The sequence below is a fragment of the Spermophilus citellus genome (genome assembly GCF_964194105.1).
Source record: "Spermophilus citellus genome assembly, chromosome: 7".
Lineage (NCBI taxonomy): Eukaryota > Metazoa > Chordata > Mammalia > Rodentia > Sciuridae > Spermophilus > Spermophilus citellus.
Genome location: NC_138188.1, coordinates 153,977,900 through 153,996,550, shown reverse-complemented (window position 1 = coordinate 153,996,550; position 18,651 = coordinate 153,977,900). Strand labels below are relative to the sequence as shown.

General features: G+C 45.0%; 1 protein-coding gene across 1 annotated transcript in view; it reads right to left on the bottom strand.

Moving 5' to 3' along the window:
* Positions 1-18,651, bottom strand: part of HUNK (hormonally up-regulated Neu-associated kinase) — a 100,359-nt gene that overhangs the window by 42,540 nt on the left and 39,168 nt on the right. The window contains exons 2-3 of the mRNA XM_081302283.1: positions 17,256-17,548; positions 5,257-5,312 (exon numbers count right to left, since the gene is read on the bottom strand). Coding sequence (XP_081158409.1) covers positions 5,257-5,312; positions 17,256-17,548 — 349 coding nt within the window. The remainder of the gene's footprint in view (positions 1-5,256; positions 5,313-17,255; positions 17,549-18,651) is intronic.

Sequence of the window (18,651 nt, the reverse complement as noted above, 5' to 3'; positions counted from 1 at the left end):
CCGCCATTGACGGCTGACTTCAGCGGAATGTTTCATTTCATAAGTCTTTTTGCAAATTCCTCCCTAATGTATGTGGCACCTACAGGGATCTGAAGAGAAAAAAAAAATGGAGCCAGCAATTAAGCCAGCACTCCACGTTGGCCGGGAAAAGGATGCTGTCCAGATGTGATGCAAACTAGACCCAGTGACCTCCCGCGGCATGGCTTTGTTCTTGGATGAGGTGGGGAACTGGGCCGAGCTGAGGCAAGCCCAGGGCAACTGAAGCAACTCTGGGTCTATTACGCCTTCTGAGCCTTGTTGACTTTTGATCTTCAAGATAGACAACTGCCAGGTAATTAGAGAGCTGTTAGTGTCATGCCCTCGCCTGATCTTTCCTCAATCTTTGTTTTGATCTCAGAATTAAGATCACGGTTCCTCCTTTGAACTTCAGTCTAAATATTTCGGCCCTACCCCCCCCCCCCCAGACACAGGACTGCAGGCTGCAGGGCTCCACTGGAGACTGGCTCTGGGTCTGGAACAAAACCCTGGTACTTTCTCAACTGGCACCGAGTTTCATGCCTGTGTTCCCCCTACATGCCACAACGCGCCTCCACCGGCAAAAAGCACGGCGATGAAGAAAGCCGTAGGAAGGCTCTGGAAAGGAGACTCAGCACAGGGGAGCCCACCAAGATCCCCCCCACACTGTGGATCAAGATGACATGACTAAAAAGTCCCCCAGCTGCCACTGAATTCCGCTGTGCAATGAAATAGCCTTTGTAGAAAGAACTCCATCCCATCAGGGCTCCAAAACTCTGAAAGGCCCTGGAGACCATCCCCTGGCTCCCACAGAGGAAGAACGTACAACAGGAATTGGCCAAGCAACCAGCCAGGGAGGCTGCTTGTTTGAACACTTAGGTCTTTGGTGTCATCTGGCTCCAGTTTGAGTTTTCTGTCTTACCCTCCTCCTTCTGCCTTTCTTTGCTCCCTTGGTCTTCCCACCCCCACCCACATCCTGCCCCACTTCCTTTTCCAGCAGCCCCAACAACACCAGGAGACACCACAGACAGAAAAGCCCCTCAGGAGGCATGGAGGGTCCCTGGGTTCCCATCTTAGGAGGAGCGGTCTATTACAAAGAACCTGATAGACCCTGTTTTCAGACCCTGGTGTCCTAGACTATAATATCTCTGAAACAGTAGAAGCGTGTTTTTTGTTTTGTTTTGTATTTTTGTTCTCTTTTTGTTTTGGTTTGGTTTTTTGGTACTGGGGATTGAATCTAGGGGCACTTTATTCCTGAACTACATCCCCAGCCCTTTTTATTTTTTATTTTGGGATGGGGTTAGTGCTGAAGCTACTAGCCTCAAACATGCAATCCTCCTGTCTCAGCCTCCAGAGTTGCTGGGATTACAGGCATGCACCACCATGCCAGGCAAGAAGAGTAAGTATTTTTCGTGTTTAGCACCGGAGGATTCTTTCATTGCCAAAGGGCATCTAGTATAGAAATGCCACCACAGAATAAAGACGGTAGTCTTCTTACTGGGGGTGACATTTTAAGGAAAGCTTCATGAACTGTTACATTAAAGGCCCAATCTCATCATAGGTGACTCAGAGAATCTCTCCCTAAATCTCAGAGATTAAAGCAAAAGCCTGGGTTTCTAATCAGCAGGGTTCCCGGAGCAAAAGGCTGCCTCCTTCATTCAGTTCACTTCTTAACACCCCTGATCTGGGAACATAAAAAAGGGTGGGAAAGACCAGATAAGAGACCAGATCACCCTGCATGGTCCAGGCAAGTTAAAAGTCTGGCTTTATCTTAAGCAGTTTCAAGAAGATAAATTAGCAGAGGGTTTGGGGAGTCGCGGGAAGGAACAGAACCTGCCCTTTAAGTGACTTGTGTTGGTCTGGCTAAAAGTTGATTTAACTGAAATGCATTGCAGAGGAACAGCCAGCGTGTTTCACATTTGTAACTGAAATTATTAGAATTTTACACATATGCCTATAATTAGAATCGTGAAGCTAAAGAGAAGTCCGCCTCCCGGTAATGTCACCCAGGTCTGCCTCAATTAGATTTGGTAAATACATAAGCCAATTATCACTCGTTTTCCTGAGAACTGCAAAATGAATCTCAAAAGAGCACCCAAGTGAATGCTGCTTTGAAATATGTACAAAACTGTTCCCAGCCGTGGCTCCCCATTTTGAGATTAAACTAAACTCACAAACATCAGGCTGCTTTTTTTTTTTTTTTGGAAGGGGGAAAAGTCCTGATTAAATTAAATGCTACTCCTGATAATTCTAGTTAATTTGAAACATGGCTTAACTAGATTTATTTAAACCAAATTCTTTCAAAGAAAGAGAAACTTACCAACTACCAAGAGGAAATGATAATAGCTATAATCACCTTTGAAAAACAAGCAGGTAATTCCTTTGAAGGAAAGAGGTTCAAAGGGCTTTCAGACACAAAAAGGCAGCCGGGGAGACTTTGATCTGCATTGCCCAACCCAGAGGCAAGAAAATCCACAAGACCCTGGGCCTTCTTCCCTCAGGAGGGCGGAAGTGCAGATTGTGCTGAACAGAATGCAATTTCCAGCTGCCCCAACGTCTCTTTCATTTATAGGTGAACATCAGGGCTCTTTAGCTGATCATGGGAGAACTGGGAGCTAATGGAAGAGTTCTAACAGGGAGACCCACTTTTCAAAGCCTCCTTTCTAGCCATGCTGGAAACATGGCTTCTAACATCTGGCCATTCTTCCAAGCACTGGGCCTATTTCCTCCTGTTGAGCTGAATTAAGTTTGGCTTAAAGCATCCTGTGCGCATATTTTAAGTTTGGCCTAAAGGCTTCCTGTAGATAGTGAGGTGTAACCTAAAGACGTGTAAACAAACTACAACCTACTCTTCTACAAAGGATCTGAGTCTTAGCCACTCACAAGCCGCCAACTGTTCAAGCCATGTTCAGGTAAGACAGTTGCGAGCTCTGCAACCAATCAGGCTCTCACACCTCACTTCCATTTTCTGCATGTCACTTCCTTTTCTCTAGCTGTAAATACAACCATTTTTGGTTGGGACTGCTGCCCAACCAAACAGATCGCAAAAACAGACAGATGAGATCTGGAAAACCATATTCACTTTATTTTTGTTTATTCCAATGATCTGGAATACATGCTTTAGTTCCCATCCAGTGGTTGCCAGCGGAGAGGTGATACCTCTGAAGGATCCGAGTAAAGCAGTTCCTGGTCTCCAAAAAGCAACCCACTAAAATGGGAACTGCCGGCTCTAATTTAGGTACATAATTGCTTCATATTACTGTACAGGTTTCCTCTAAGAGGTTTTATTATTCAGCCAATCTGCAAGCTACTTGTAAATGCATTTGCAATTTACGCTGATTGGTTCTTCCAGAAACATCAGAGCAACCTTCTAATCAATAAAAAGGTCTGTGCTTTTCAACATTGCTTATCTCACGGGGTGTTTTTTTATTTTACATGGTCATCTAGGGCTATTACATGAGGAGAAGAAAGAGGGGGCAAAGTGAAGGAAAGACACAGAACAAGCAGTGTTCAATTGGGATCTGGAAACTACCCACAGGTAGACCGCTCCTCACTTGGTTCACCAGCCTGGTGTACGTGATGCCCAGCAGTGCCCAGTGGAAGTGACTCAATCTTTTACTGTAATCTAAATCCAGCATTTACCAAGCCTGTTTTCTTCACAATCTCTGCTGTTACAATAACTCTGTACTCTCACCTCCACATTTTCCAAAATACAGGTCAGCCTTCCAGAAAACCTTTTTAAAAATCTTCTTTCCTCCATTGCTTACCTCCCTCCAGGAGGGTCCTTTGTTTAGGGCTGAGGGTCCCCAAGAGCAGGATCAGAACAACATCCTGCAGACATTTGGCCTTGTCTTATTTTACTGTTTCTGTTTGGTTCTCAGGAAAATTAAATGCAATAATAAAACAACAAAATGAAAATCCTTAGGATGGTTTATGAATCTGCTAAGAATAGATGCTTTCAAATGCTTTGGGGGAAAAAGGATTGGTTTCCTTTTAACTGTTAATCTCCTAATAATGGGTATATCCATCAACCGCTATCAATGGTGCTCAATCACCCAGCCAAGGGGGCTGGAGTCCCTGCAGCCTCTGCCTGCTTCTGTTGGAGCTGGCTGTGATCCCAAGGTATCTAACAAGTCCTTTCAGTGATATATTTTGGAGAGTCTTGAGATGATTTTCAACATTTGCTTAACAAAAATCTTAGGTACAAAAATACCAAAATTCACAAAGTTCTATCGATCCTTCTCTTTCCTCTTAACATAAAGCTTTTTCAAGCCATTGGGGTGGGCGAAATTACTTGAGGTGGGAAAAGAGAAAACAGAGGAAAAAAGACGGTGCTAACATCTGGGTGCAAAAGTAAACAAGAGCAACCACACCAGCAAACCACCTAAACAAACAAACAAAAGTGCCTTGATTCTTCTAGAGAAGGAGCAACAGAGCAAATTCCCTTGTGGATCCTGAATTATGAACCAGTGCTGACCCGCACTGTCCTGGCGTCTCCTTGCAATTGGTACAGATTCTAATCATCCATCTGCATGGCCACCACTGTCTCATGGGGCTTGGAGGCTTGGATAAAGATTATATCAAAAGAGAAGCAAGTTTCACCTCTGCTTATCTTGGAAATCCCTAGATTCAATGAAAAGTGGAATGAAACATGGCAAAGTCATAGGCTATATTTCTGAGCCAAACTAATTTTAATTTTTTAAAAATTTTTTTTAGTTGTAGATGGGCACAATATCTTTATTTTATTTATCTATTTTTATGTGGTACTGAGGATCGAACCTAGTGCCTCACACATGCGAGGCAAGCGCTCTGCCACTGAGCTACAACCCCAGCCCCCTTTCACCTGTTTTCAAGATGCTTGCTTATTAATCTGAATAAAAATAACATTCATAAAAGTTCAGCTCCGTCTCAATTTCAGGAGGGGCTGAACTTTTAATAATCCAAAGAAACACATGGCCAACAAATACTTATTTGGGACGACGACGAAATTCATTTTCACAACACAAATTACAGTATTTTTATCTTACTAATTATGTTTAAACTATTATTTAAATGAATTATTGAATTACTATAAAATCAATTTTCATTTTCAAAACTATTATTAAATATTAAACATAAAAGAAGGTAATCTAGAATTCTTGCCTAGGGATTACACATAGAAGAACATGGATAATTTTCAAAGTTGAGAATTCACAACACAACCCTTAAAAGATAATGTTGCTTAAAAAAAAAAAGCCATACCAATCAGCTTGATATTATTGTCTTCATCTAGAAGCAAATTTTCTATCTTCAAGTCTCTGAAATAAACAAAACCACACAATATTTCAGATAAGCATTTGAAATAGTGGAAAGACATTTCGCTTCTGAAGGGCAATGAACTCTTTTAGGGTCCCTTCCAACCAACCCATAAAGCTTTCTGCCAAAACTCACTCACTCAGGTAAATATTTATAAGACATGACACAATTCATTGCCACTGACTACAAAAGCTAAAGGATTTCAGAGAGGACAGGAGCATAAAAGAAATCATGAAGTTTCCAGAAGTAGGGCCTCAACTAGAACCTGGAAGCTAAATACAACCAGAATGAGTAGAAACCAGAATGCACCATTCCAGGCACCATTCCAGACAGAGGCTCTCTGAGCAGTCGGGAATAAAAACGTGCCATGGGTTTGGGACAGTGAGCAACCTTAGCCAGAGGCAGGAATAAATTTGGAGAAGCAGGTACATCATCATCATCATCATCATCACAATAATAAAAATAATAATAGAAAGCTGACTTATCAGTATGACAACCTCCCTGATTAGAGCCTAAGTGTCAGGCAAATTGGCGAGTGAAACTAGATTAATATTAATCTATTTAGCAAGTCGATATTAGCACGGGCAGAATAATGGAGTCCAGAGAGATCATCGCTCTAATCCCTGGTGTTGTGCCTGAGGATATGTCAAACCTGACATGGTCAAAGGCAACTGAGTTTGCAGACAGAATAAAGATTGTTCATCAGAGCTGGGGCCCACACCTATAATCCCAGCTATTGGGGAAACTGAGGCAGGAGGATTGCAAGTTCAAGGCCAGCCTCGGCAATTTAGCAAGACCCTGTCTCAAAATTTAAAAATGAAAAGGGCTGGGGTGTGGCTCAGTAGGTAAGAACCTCTGAGTTCAATCCTGGTACCAAAAAAAAAAAAAAAAATCTATGTCAATTATAAACTCTGGCACCTTAAACTGTAGCCTACCAACTCTGGACACACCCTGAATGTTAATGATGTAAGAATATTTTTCTCTTGCATAACACACATACGCACACATTCTCTTTCCCCATTGTTTTGAAACAGTCCACTCTTGGTCCAGCTTTTGTTTTTACATTTGAATAGTGAGACAGGGGTTGGGGGGGGAGACTCCTTTTCTTCTTATCTCTGTTGTATGGAACTGAGTATCATAATCATGATAAAATGAAAATGGCAGCTGATATGTGGCTTCAATGTCTAGAAACCAAAGAGAATAGTAACTAGGGCTGTCTGTGGTAAACAGGACAAACGGTGTCCCATTTAATAGGGACAGTTGCTCAAAGGCTGCTCCCAGTACTGCCAGCTTATCCCACTTTAAAAGAGAAGCCAGATTTGTGGATTTGGTTTCAATTTTTAAATCTTGGCAACAAACTCACATTTAAAACAACAACAACACTATGTGAGCCAACCTCGCAGGCAAGATGCGGCCTGCCAAATACCAATTTCCAACCTTCATATGGGTAGAAGCTGAAGTTTTGAAAGGACTTGTGGTTGCCCAGGAAGAGGAGAAAGAGTGAGAGAAAAAGGACCAAGAACCACAGGTGACCAGGAGGGCAGGGCCATCCACAGTCAGGGAGGCAGGACAGCAGCTGGCCAGGCTGTTCTGGAAGGAACCACCAAGGGTGGGATTTCAAGACAGGAAGAGGATTTAAGGAGTCAAACGGAGAAAAAAGTTAAGCTCTACAAAGTGTCCAATGAATTTGAAATTGGAAGGCGGCCTTGGGTTGGATACGTGGATGAGAGGAAAGATCTCTGTTAAAAATGCCCGGCTCAGGATTATAATGGATTATTCCCATCTAAATGCACTCACAAGTGGAAAGGACCTTCACCAGCTTCAAGGAAAACAGTACACAGTGTACATCAAAACCACGGCTGCCTTTAAAAGGTGTCACAAATGTCCAAATACAATGTGACCCAAATATAAAGTGACCCCTATTCCTTTTTCCAATAGGAAGACCTTGCCCCCTAGAATGTGGTGGAGGGTGGGTTGGAAAACAGAGATACATAATTTTAGGAATGGAATGAAATCATCAGAGGACTATTGCTATTATTCATGAAGCTACACCATCATATTTAGATTATCTGCTCTTAGCAGAATTTAATTTTCAAAATACTATTTTCCACATACCCTCATGTTTCATGAAATAATGTCATTCAAATTTGTCAAGGCAGAATAAAAGTGGCCCCCTCAGTCACTGGACAATGTTTCTGGTGGAAAGTGATCTTTCTCTTGACTAGAAGTTTGTAATAAAGCATTTCTGGAGTCTGAGTCTGATACACTTGCTAGAAATCTGATCCCAGTCCTTCAACGGCCACTTAAATTGGACGTAAATGAACCACTCAGGGAAATGCTGTCATAGCAGGGTCTCAAACCGTAGCCCCCGTGAGGCCATACCTCTAGAAGTTGTGATTAAAGCCACCCAGCGCCTCTCTTCCTACCAGCTTTCTCAGGTGACATCTAGAGCATCCAGAGTCATCAAAGAATCCAATCAAGGCCGATGTGTCTTCTCCAACTAGTACTGTATTATTAAGGAAAAAATAATTTCATAATAAAATAATATGAGAGCTGGACATGGTGGCTCACGCCTGTAATCCCAGCAGTTCCGGAGGTTGAGGCAGGAGGATGGCCTTAGCAACTTAGTAAGGCCATAAGCAACTCAGCGAGACCCTGCCTCCAGTAAAATATTTAAAAAGGGTTGGGGTTGTGGCTTGGTGGCTAAAAGCCCCAGGGTTCAATCCCTGGTACCAAATAAATAAATTAATTAATTAATTAATTAATAATATGAGAGGTTCATGAGCATGCTTCCTCTTTCCCAAAGATAATTAAGACATGATAGAAGCCTGGCTTCTACTCAAACAGTAACTTTAAAACACACACACACACACACACACACACACACACACACAAGAGTGTCGGCCCAAACTGTAATTCTGTGAAAACTGATTATATAGCAGCAGCCCTGTTTAAGTCTGAAGAGAGACTACAGTGTGTTTTGAGTGAAATTTAACCTCTTTGCCTGGGAAGAATAGAAGGCACACTAAGTCACAAGGAAAAATTGTTTCAAAACAAACAGGGAGGAGAAAAACATCTTAAAGAGAATAGGTAAACGCAAGTAATTGCCAAGAATAATAAAAGTCAGCTGGGTCATTCTGGGGCCGGCAAAAAGTCCAGAGAACCAGAACAATGATCAGGAGAATGGTATGAATGGGAAACTCAAAAGAAGAGATAAGGCAGCAACAACAGGAAAAGCACCCATTTTTAAAATCCAGGAAAGGTCGTAAACCAGGGGAGGATGTATAAAAACATGATTATTAGGCAAAAATGAGAAAAATAAAATCAGTTCAAAGCCACTACCTTCCCACTCAGCTTCCCAAAGTAACCAACCCCAACCCCTAGGAAAAAGTGGAGAAAGCAAGCCCTGGTAACCAGGGCACTTACCCAATCACACTGTGTCCAGGAGTCTAAGGTTTCCCATCACCTGTCTGACTGCCTGAGGCTAGTTTATAGGAAAGGGCAATCAAAGAAGCACTCGACCTGCCTCCTTTGCTTGCTTTATCTCCACCTCCACGACTACAAATGTTTTTAAAGTAGCTTTTAGAATTTTTTCCCTTTTGTAAGAAATTCAGATGAAGAATGCTGTGGCTACCACCAGCTGCCCCTAGGCTGTCCACCGTGGGGCATCCTTAGTGCCTGAAGTTATTACCTAAGTCTCTTCAGCACAGTGGGCCACCCAGACCCTCTGCCCAGCTATTCAACAATCATCAAATGATCCCAAGGGATCACGTAATAAGAGACATCTTGAATACAAAAGGAAGTTATTCATCATGTTTCGGTGTTAGTGTATTACAAGATACCTTTAGAAAATACTAGCAGGACTCTATTATCCAGAAAACTGCTCCATCAGAAAACCTGCTGCGGTCCAAGTGGAAAGTGTGGTATTTCCTCTAGCTCCATCCCAAGGGTAAAATCTTTGGCTCTGTTATGTGTCAGATTTGCTCTGTGGGACAGAAGGCAGGGATGGCAGACTAGTGCACGCTCGGTGATAGGGGCTGAGAGGAGCGCCCGTGTCACACCAATCTCCCAATCGACCACTCTGCAGAGGGGAGAGAGAACTAGGAGGCTCTTCCTTCAGTCTTGTAATCTGAAGAGTTCCTCCGCATGGGAGGTAAACGCGAAGCTCTGGGTTAATTTCTAACTGGAAACAAAGGGAAGGGCCCCAGGATGGATGAAAAATAGCTTTTCCTTGGCCCTACAGGCTTCAAAAGAGGAGCAAGTCTTATTTCACTTAATACAACGTCCCCCGGGTTCATGCCTATTGCCACCAATGACAGAAGTCCATTCTTCTTATGGTCAAGTCGTGTCCTGATATGTACATATACCTTTTCCTTACTCATTCATCTGTCGATGGACACCTTGGTTGATTCCCCAGCTGTGGCCAGTGCCACAGTAAACACGGGAGTGCTGGCATCTCCTCTACGTGCTGATTTCCTTTCCTTAAATAAGCTAAATACTGCATGTTCACAAGCATTTGTGGAAGCTCAACAAGCTGACCTCATAGAAATAGAAAGAATAGTAGCTACCAGGGAAGGGGCGGGGAGGGAGAGAGAGAGACGAGTGATCAGGAACAAAGTCACAGTGAGATGTGAGGCTGGTGTTGCACAGCAGCGTGGGGCGATGTCAGTTAACAATAATTTGCTGCAGATTTCAAAATACCCAGAAGACAGGATTTTGAATGTTCTTACCACAGGAAATGAGAAACGTGGAGGTGATGAATATGGCGGCTACCCTCATCTGGTCTTTCCACACTGCACATGTGTCCAAACAGCACACTGCACCCCAATAAATAGGTACAATTATGTGCTGATTAAAAATAAATGTAAATAAAGAAAAATGAAGAACTTTTAAAACTTAAAAGAGAACCTTGGGAAACAAGAAAGGGGGTGGGCGGGCCACAAGAGAAGGTGGCTTCAGGAGGTGGGTTTGTAGGACAGTACTGGAGGGGACCAGGTGTCATCAGAAAAAGGAAAGTACCAGGGCACACAGAGGAAGAAGCCCCTGGAGCACCCCTCTGGCAAAGCACGAGGAGGGAGCCCAGCAGGAAGAGGTGGCCAGACAGTGGACACCAGAACAGAAAAGGCTTCTGGCTCCTCTGCTAATTGGCGGGTTCTGGGGAGAGATGCCATGGGAAGATCTAACATTGAGTTGAGGAATGTGGGGGTTCCAGAGATGCAGAGAGGACCCAAGGGCAGAGGGCTCTTCCACACCCACCCAGGCACCACCTGATCTTTGTCCCTTTGTTCTTTTGAAAGAACTAGCACCAACAGGTCACCACTAACCACTGTAAGTTCACCCACAGGCTGTTAGGTGACCTTCCTCTCTCCTCCACCCACCCAGCTCTGCCCACCTTTCTTTAAAGATGGTCATCTCCAAGGTTTGGAGAAAGGCCACCTTGACCTCCAGTGGTTGCCCTCCCAGGCACACGGAGAGGTATAAGAGGATTCAGGGAAGACTCTAGCTCTAACCAACACCGGATCCTGGTGGATGGTGCAGGGAGGCAGCTGCTCACATCCTGCAGAGCAGAGGCAGCCAGAGCTACGCTGGGGAGGGGAGCAGCTGGGGCAGAGAATGTGCACGTGTCTGCTGGGTACACACCTGAGTGTGTGACTGCACACAGTAGGTGCAAGCCCACATTCATGTGGGTGTGCATGTCTCTGAGTGTGCGTGTAGGGAAGAGCATGAGTGTGCATGTGTGTGTGTGAGTGCACACATTTTGTAAATACACACGTGTGCTGCATGCATACACACATGTGGGAATCATTTGTGGCAGTGTGGCAACACAGTGAATATGGTTTTGTGTGTGTGTGTGCGCGTGTGTGTGCGTGTTCATCACGCACATTTAGGACAGTGAGATGGGAATGAGGGAGATTTCTCCAGGGCCTTCGAATGCTGTGCCCAACCCAGCCATGAGGATCAGGACAGGCCACCATCACACAGGAGGCCTAGACTCAGGGACAAGAAGAGCCCAGGGAGCCACCAAAGTTGATACACCAGATGAAAGTAAAGAAGTGAGTGACAGAACACCACGGCAGCAGCCAGGCCTCCAGGACCAGCCAGAAGACGTGGGGAGCAGTGCGTCCCTGGAACCGGGGAGCAGAGCAGAGATGGGGACCAAGACGCAGCCGCCTGGGGAAGTGAACAGGGCGGCTTAGGCCGCCTCCTCGGCCTGGGCAGCGCACCCACCCCGAGAAGGTCATCCAGACTCCTGAGTCCGATTATTCCTTGAAACATGGCATCATACCAGGGACCCCATGCTGGGCCGTGGCGGAGGAAAAGGATGTCTGCCTATGTGTCCTTACAGGAGGACAGGCGAGAGGCTGGCGGTCAGGGTTCTAGGATGACGTGCACGAGGCCCCGAGCACCATTGGCGGGGGGGGGGGGATTCTAGGATGAGGTGGGGAGGGAAGTCTCCAGAACAGAGGTACAGAGGGATTAACTTGGCAATCAGCCAACCGGGCTGGAGGCCCAGCCCTCAAGGGGAACGACGAGGGGTGGGTGGGCCCACCCGGTGGGCCCACCCCCACCCCCACCCCCACCCCCACCCCCACCCACCCAGGGCTAGACCAAACACACAGATCACGTTGGGGTGGTGGGGGCGAGTTTTGCCTGGGGGAGGCTACAAGATGGATTTTGGTTACAAGCTAAGAATAAAGCATTCGAGAAAAGCCTGTAACTCCCCAAAGCAGTAGACATTTAGTAGTGAATGAGAGGGATGTTTTAGGTCTTATCTTCAAAAGCACTGTATTACAACCAAGTGATTTGTGAATCTTTTATTTGTTTACAATATGGTTAAATTCTTGTGTTGGTAAAACACAAGAATAATTTCCTAAGCATGGACCTGATTTATTTATTCAAAGCAAAACCTTTATTTGGTTCCTAAAGTGTTCTAGAAACAAGTTCTGTTTATAAAATCAAAGTGCGAGTCACTAAAGAGATGCCACTCTATAGATTGTGACCTGAAAAACAAAAAAAAATTGGCACTAAGTCAGTGAAGAAACTCCTTTGAAATTCCAAGGAGAATACGGAATATTCCGGAAAGAACCTGGGTCTGCCTACCAGAAAGCCTCCATCCCTGTACCAACTCCGACGCTGGCTGTATTTATTTGATTTTCCTTCCTTCATTTCACAAAGTCTTACTAGTGCCCGCTGGCCTTGGCCCTGGGCTAAACAAAGGGCAGGAGACACAACAACCAGGTTAGTATCACCTGAGAGATATTTAGAAGGCAATGGGAGGGTGCCCTGGGGGCACATGGCCAGGGCCCAGCCTGGAGGGCTTCCTGGAGAAGGTGAGCTTGGAGCTGGAACCTGGAAGACAAGCAGAATTCAACCAACGAAGATGGCCAGGTGGGCAGAAGCAGAGGACGACTGTGGGTCCTGGGAGCACCCAGGACGCACAGCAGGAGCTGGATCAATAATATTACAGCGAACCCCACCCTTTCGGAGAGTCTGGGTTGGAGAACCAGCACCTCCAGATGCACGCTTGCTTGCTCTTTGCAGAAGGCCTAGGATCCCAAGCAGCTCCTGGATGTGAGCAGAAACTATTCCCCTCTCATCTGCCTTCCGCCCCCTCCCTTTGTGGGGCATTGGGGAGGCTCCTAAAAGTTAAAAAGAAAAACTTCTTAATCCCCTCCGGCACAGGTTATGCCCGCTCCTTGTCCTCCCAAGTGTGGGGACCTTTTTCCAACGTTGATGAATGAGTAAGGTCACAGCCCTGGGGGACGGTGGCGCTGACACACATCCAAGCAAGTCACCGGCTCCCTTTGATCAGAGGTCCCTTTCTCCTAGTCCGGAGGCGCCCTGGCTTGTCTCTTCCTGCTTAGGGACAAGGATATTGTATTACCCTACAATGTTTTGTCTGTACAGTTTGATTGGACTTTGTCGTTTCGAATGAACAGATGAATCTCAAATTAGCTCTTAGCAGAATCAGCGGGTCTTATTGATTCATGGTAAGAGTCAACTCTCTGTATACAATAGGCAAATCATCAGATCTGGGCATCCTGCCGGGAAAGCACGCTGGATGGGAAGGAAAAAAAAAATAAACAAACTCTTTATATTATAAATGTGTAGTATCTGAAACTGGAGTCATGAAGTTAGACCACGCTCGTGTGAAAGTTCCTAAGAGCCCCACAGAAGCAAAAGATGCAGACTCCAGACAAGTCCAGGTTCCTGCAAAGCTGGGAATCTGCTTTACATGGCTTAGTTTCCTTGTTTCCAAGTCTACCTGTAATAGTCACGTGACTTTTAAAGATGTGCCTCTTTTAAACGATATTGAGGGGCTGGGGATGTGGCTCAAGCGGTAGCGCGCTCGCCTGGCATGCGTGCGGCCCGGGTTCGATCCTCAGCACCACATACAAACAAAGATGTTGTGTCCGCCGAGAACTAAAAAATAAATATTAAAAAATTCTCTCTCTCTCCTCTCTCACTCTCTCTTTAAAAAAGAAAATAAATAAACGATATTGAGAACTTCTGGGTAGATAATTAAATATTTAGATTTAATGTCAGAAGAAATGAGGGCTCTGCCAGTATTAGGCTGATTAGGACCTAACAGCACACACAGTGTCAGCCTCATCAAGAACTGAGTTTTAAAGCATCCTCTAACACTCAGAACCAAAAGCCCTTTACGGGACTGCATGTACGTAGCCAGAAAAAACTCATTCCAAGGGGTTAGGGATGTGGCTTAGTTGGAGAGCATTTGCCTAGCATGCACAAGGCCCTGGGTTCCATCCCTGCCGCTGGAAAAGCAAAAAACAAAACAAAACAAAAAAAAATCATTCTAGCTCCTTTTGAATTAATCCAATCTATTTGCTCAGAAATTTTCGCACCAGGGACTCCAGGGTTTCTCTGAAATACTAGGCTCTCTTATTCATTTGAAAAATCTAACCTCAAAATAATTTATGAAATTCATTCCTCCTCTGCAGCACAAAGAAAATTCTCCATCACTGGAGAAGGCTACAGTAAAAAAAAAAAAAAAAAAATACCAGCAGCCAGCCAAATCACAATCTCCGCTAGTCAAGATCTTCAGATGAAGCTACCCATGAATGTATCCTATGAAAATATTTTAATGCAATGTCTCAGCTACCTGATCACCTATGTCCAGGTGCTATACACACATTAACATGATTTCTACAGAGAAAAGCAAAGAAATCCTCCTAAATCTATATTTATCTAGATTCCAATCTCTTCTAACTTTGAAAGATCTGAGCCCTCGCCATTATTGGATTATGAATATATTTCCAAGGAGAGAGAGTAAGAAGGAGAAGCTGGAGATGAAAGAAAAAGCGTCCTGTCTTTGCTATCAAAACATGATTAAATTCATTCCTTTGACATTCTGACAGTAATTGCACTGAGAAGGATTGGATTTTGTTAAAATTACTTTAAAAGGGTTGTTGAGAATTTCCTGCGGGAGAAAACCAGAGTGCAATGCCGGCTTTCACCTGGTTTTGCTTTGCTGTCCTCAACATCCTGAGAAACTCCTCTCTCATCTTATTTTTGACAGCACAGAACCCTTGGAAAAACACCCCAAGTCCCACCGAAAGCTCTGCCACTTGCCCCCCTGCTCCACCCCGCTTCTATTTTCTGCTGTGACCCACAGAGTCAATATTCCAGGCTGATTCACTCGTGAGGTTTCTGGCTTTGTCATCTTAATAAACAAAGACAGTGCCAGGCACCCTCACGACCATCATTTTCCTGATAATGGCAGAGCCGTGACACCACAGGCCACAAGAGGGTATTGTGGGGAAGAGCCAAAAATAGTGTTCTTCACCTCCAGTTTCTGAGTGTTCCCTGCCTCGCTGATAGAAACACAAAGACTTGTAATAAAGCATGATGATAGCATGACAGCCTGGGAGACTAAGAATATGTCTGTGAAGAGGGTCTCGCACCTCAGGGAGGAGGAAGTGCCCGGCTAGGGCTGGCTCTGGGAAAGCCGCGAGCAATGGATATCCCCACAGCGCCCCTGGGTTTAGACTCCCCAGGGCTCCCAAGGAGGAGACAGCCCTCTCCATCTGCAAAGCTCCTACAGAGCTCCTACAGAGAGCTCTTTTAAATAAAGGTCTCTAGCTGCTTTCCTCACTGATCAGAAAATGAATGACTTTTGGACAGAGAGAAGGTACCATTAGATGTTCAATTTTTTTTTTTTTTTTTTTTTGGTACTGGGGATTGAACTCAGGGGCACTCAAACACTGAGCCACATCCCCAGCCCTATTTTGTATTTTATTTAGAGACAAGGTCTCACTGAGTTGCTTAGTGCCTCACCAGTGCGGAGGCTGGCTTTGATCCTCCTGCCTCAGCCTCCTGAGGCGCTGGGATTATAGGAGTGCCCGGCTTAGATGTGCACTTTTTAAAAAATACATGTTTCCTCAAAAGGCAAAACTGAGAGTTGTTGTATGGCCCAGCAATTCCACCCTAAGCATGTAATTCTCCAAAAGAAACAAGAGAAGTGAAAACATGTGTTCACCCAAAAACTTGTCCATAAACACTCATCTAAGCATGATTCATAACAGCCACAAAAACTGGAATGACCCAAATGTCCATCAGTTGATGAAGAGATTCACAAACTGTGGTATATCCATACGGTGGAATGTTATTCAGCCATAAAAAGGAAGGAAGTACTGATACTTGATATGACAGAATCTGAAAAATCATCATGCTAAGCAAAAGACCTTAATCCCAAAAGACCATATATTATATGATTCCATTTATATGAAAAATCCAGAATAGGCCGATCCATAGAGACATAAAGTCAACTAATGGTTGCCAAGAGATGGCAGAAGGAAGCATGGGGAGTGCCTAATGGGAACAGTGTTTCTTTGTGGGGGTAATAAAATTATTCCCAAATTAGACTGTGGTAATGATTGAATAACTCTGGATACACTAAAAAGTTGGATTATACACTTTCATAAAGTGGATCTTAGAGGATGTGAGTTGTATCTCCATTTAAAAATATTCAAATATGTGTGTGCAAGCATACTTCATGCCATCAGCTGACTTTTTAAATGAGAATTAAACATGATTTTTTATATTTATATGTGATTATTGATTTTTCTCAATAATTACAATTATCATTGTAATTATTGATTTTAATTCCATGAAGAAAGAACTGTGCATTTATGGGTAGAGCCAACAGTTTCTTAGAAACTTTTTTAACTTTTTAAAATTTATTTTATTGTCGTACTAAACGTAAGCACCCACCAGCAGCAGCACAAGATTGCACCCACCACCAGCAGCACAAGATCGTTTTCATTCACTTTCTTGGAAGCCTCCTCCCCAGAGGAAAAAAGGTGGCTAGGCAAGTTCGATTTTCATAATTATTCGCAAGGTTGGTTTGATTTATGGGGAACACCCCTTGATTTCGAAGGCAAGTCCATGATTTGGTGATTCAATTCAGTTGACTAAGACAACTATCGAGCAGCTACCATCTGAAAGCAAATAATACCGTGAAAGCCCTTTTCCTAGCTAAAAAATCATCTATCACTGAGTTTTCTTTCAGACACCTCTACGGTTGGTTTCATGACTTCATAAATGACAAGAACAGCAGCTAACGTTTATACAGTACTAACCGTGCACTGAACACCATTCAAGCTCTTTCTACATAAGAACTCACTGACCACCACATCAATGGAAAGTGAAATATTATTATTTTCATTTTACAGATGAAGAGACTGAAGTTCAGAGCCGTTAAGTAATTTGTGCAAGGTCAAACAACCATTCAAAGGCAGAGCCAGGCTACAAGAAAAGGTACTCTGACTTTGGACTCTCTTTGAACCCCCACACTGGCATGAACTCAACTCATAAAACAATCCAATGGAAGAAAAATTGCAAAACAGGATGTGGTCGCTTAGCATTTCTTGGAGCGTCCACTCAGCACAGATTCAGCCATCTCAGCCCCTCAGGGACCTCACCTGTGGACCACCCCAGCCCGGTGTAGGTGTTCCACTGCAGAGATGAGCTGCCGGATGTATCTGCGGGCCTCGGACTCCTCCAGCCGCTTCTTCTCGTAGATCTTGTGCATCAGGTTGCCGCCTGGGCACAGCTCCATGACCAGGTAGTAGCTGTTTTCTGTCTCTAAGATATCAAGGAGCTGCGTGATGTTGGGGTGGCGAATCATCTGCTGGATCTGCCCCTCTCGCCGCAGATTTTTGGTGACATAGGTGTCCTTTTTAGCTCTCTTCTTATCGATGACTTTTATGGCCACCTGAGGACAAACCAAGAGCATGGGTGTTAACAGACGCTGCGGACAAAGGAGACTCCTCGACTACTCTCGGGATCTCTAGGGAAACACAAGCTACTTCTCTACACCAGGAGAAACACTGGATCCCAAACCATCAGGACTGGGGTCCCACTCATCGGGGAACACCTGCCTAGCAAGCGCAGCCCTGTGATCAATCCCTAGCACATGTGAATTGATTAATTAATTAAATGCCATCAAAGGGAAAAAAGAGATCATCAGGGGGGAAAAAAAGACCCATTTATTAAAGGAGAGAAGGGAATTTACTTAAGCAAACTTGAACGGTAGCCTGGAAGGATCGGGAAAGGGTTGATGTCAAATTTCGCTGTCTGCAGGGAGGGTATCAGGAGCTAAAGGTCCCCACTACTTCTCAGGACTCTCCATCATCCCCCTGCGTCTGGTTCCCCCCACTCCAGCCCACTTTGGAAACACCTAACTCTGTCCCGGGTTTCCAGTTCCAGGTGCGGTTAGGCAGCAGCAGGAGGTGCTGCCCAAGGATGCAGCTCTGGCCTCCTGGCCCTCTCTGAGCCCTGCACCCCCCGGCTGTCCCTGGCCTCCCACCCTGACCTCTCTCCCTTAGTGAGTCACTAGGGTAAACCCACGCCCAGTCAGGACCAGCCTCACAGCTCAGCCTCCCATAGGAAGCTGCTCTGGCGTGTTTTCCCCACCAGCAAGTCATCCTAAACGGTGGGAGGCAGGGACACAGGGAAGGAGGAGGACAGGGAGGGAAGACGTCTTTTCTACCCCGACTCTCCTTGCTCCTTTTGGGGTATCACCTCTTCATCCTCCAGGCCCAAGACATCCTGCTGTTCCTTTCCCATGTGACCAGCCACTGACACAATGTCAATTCCTCCATAGCCACTTCCTTTCTGTCGATTAGGCATCTTGCCTCTCCGTGCTGGGGTCAGTGCATCCAAAGGACGCCCAGGGCTACTGCGTCCAAGGGACCCTCAGGGCCACTGCGTCCGAAGAACCCTCAGGGACCCTGCATCCAAGAGACTCCCAGGGCCACTGCATCCAAGGGACAGCCAGGGCCCTTGTGTCCAAAGGACACCCAGGGTCCCTGTGTT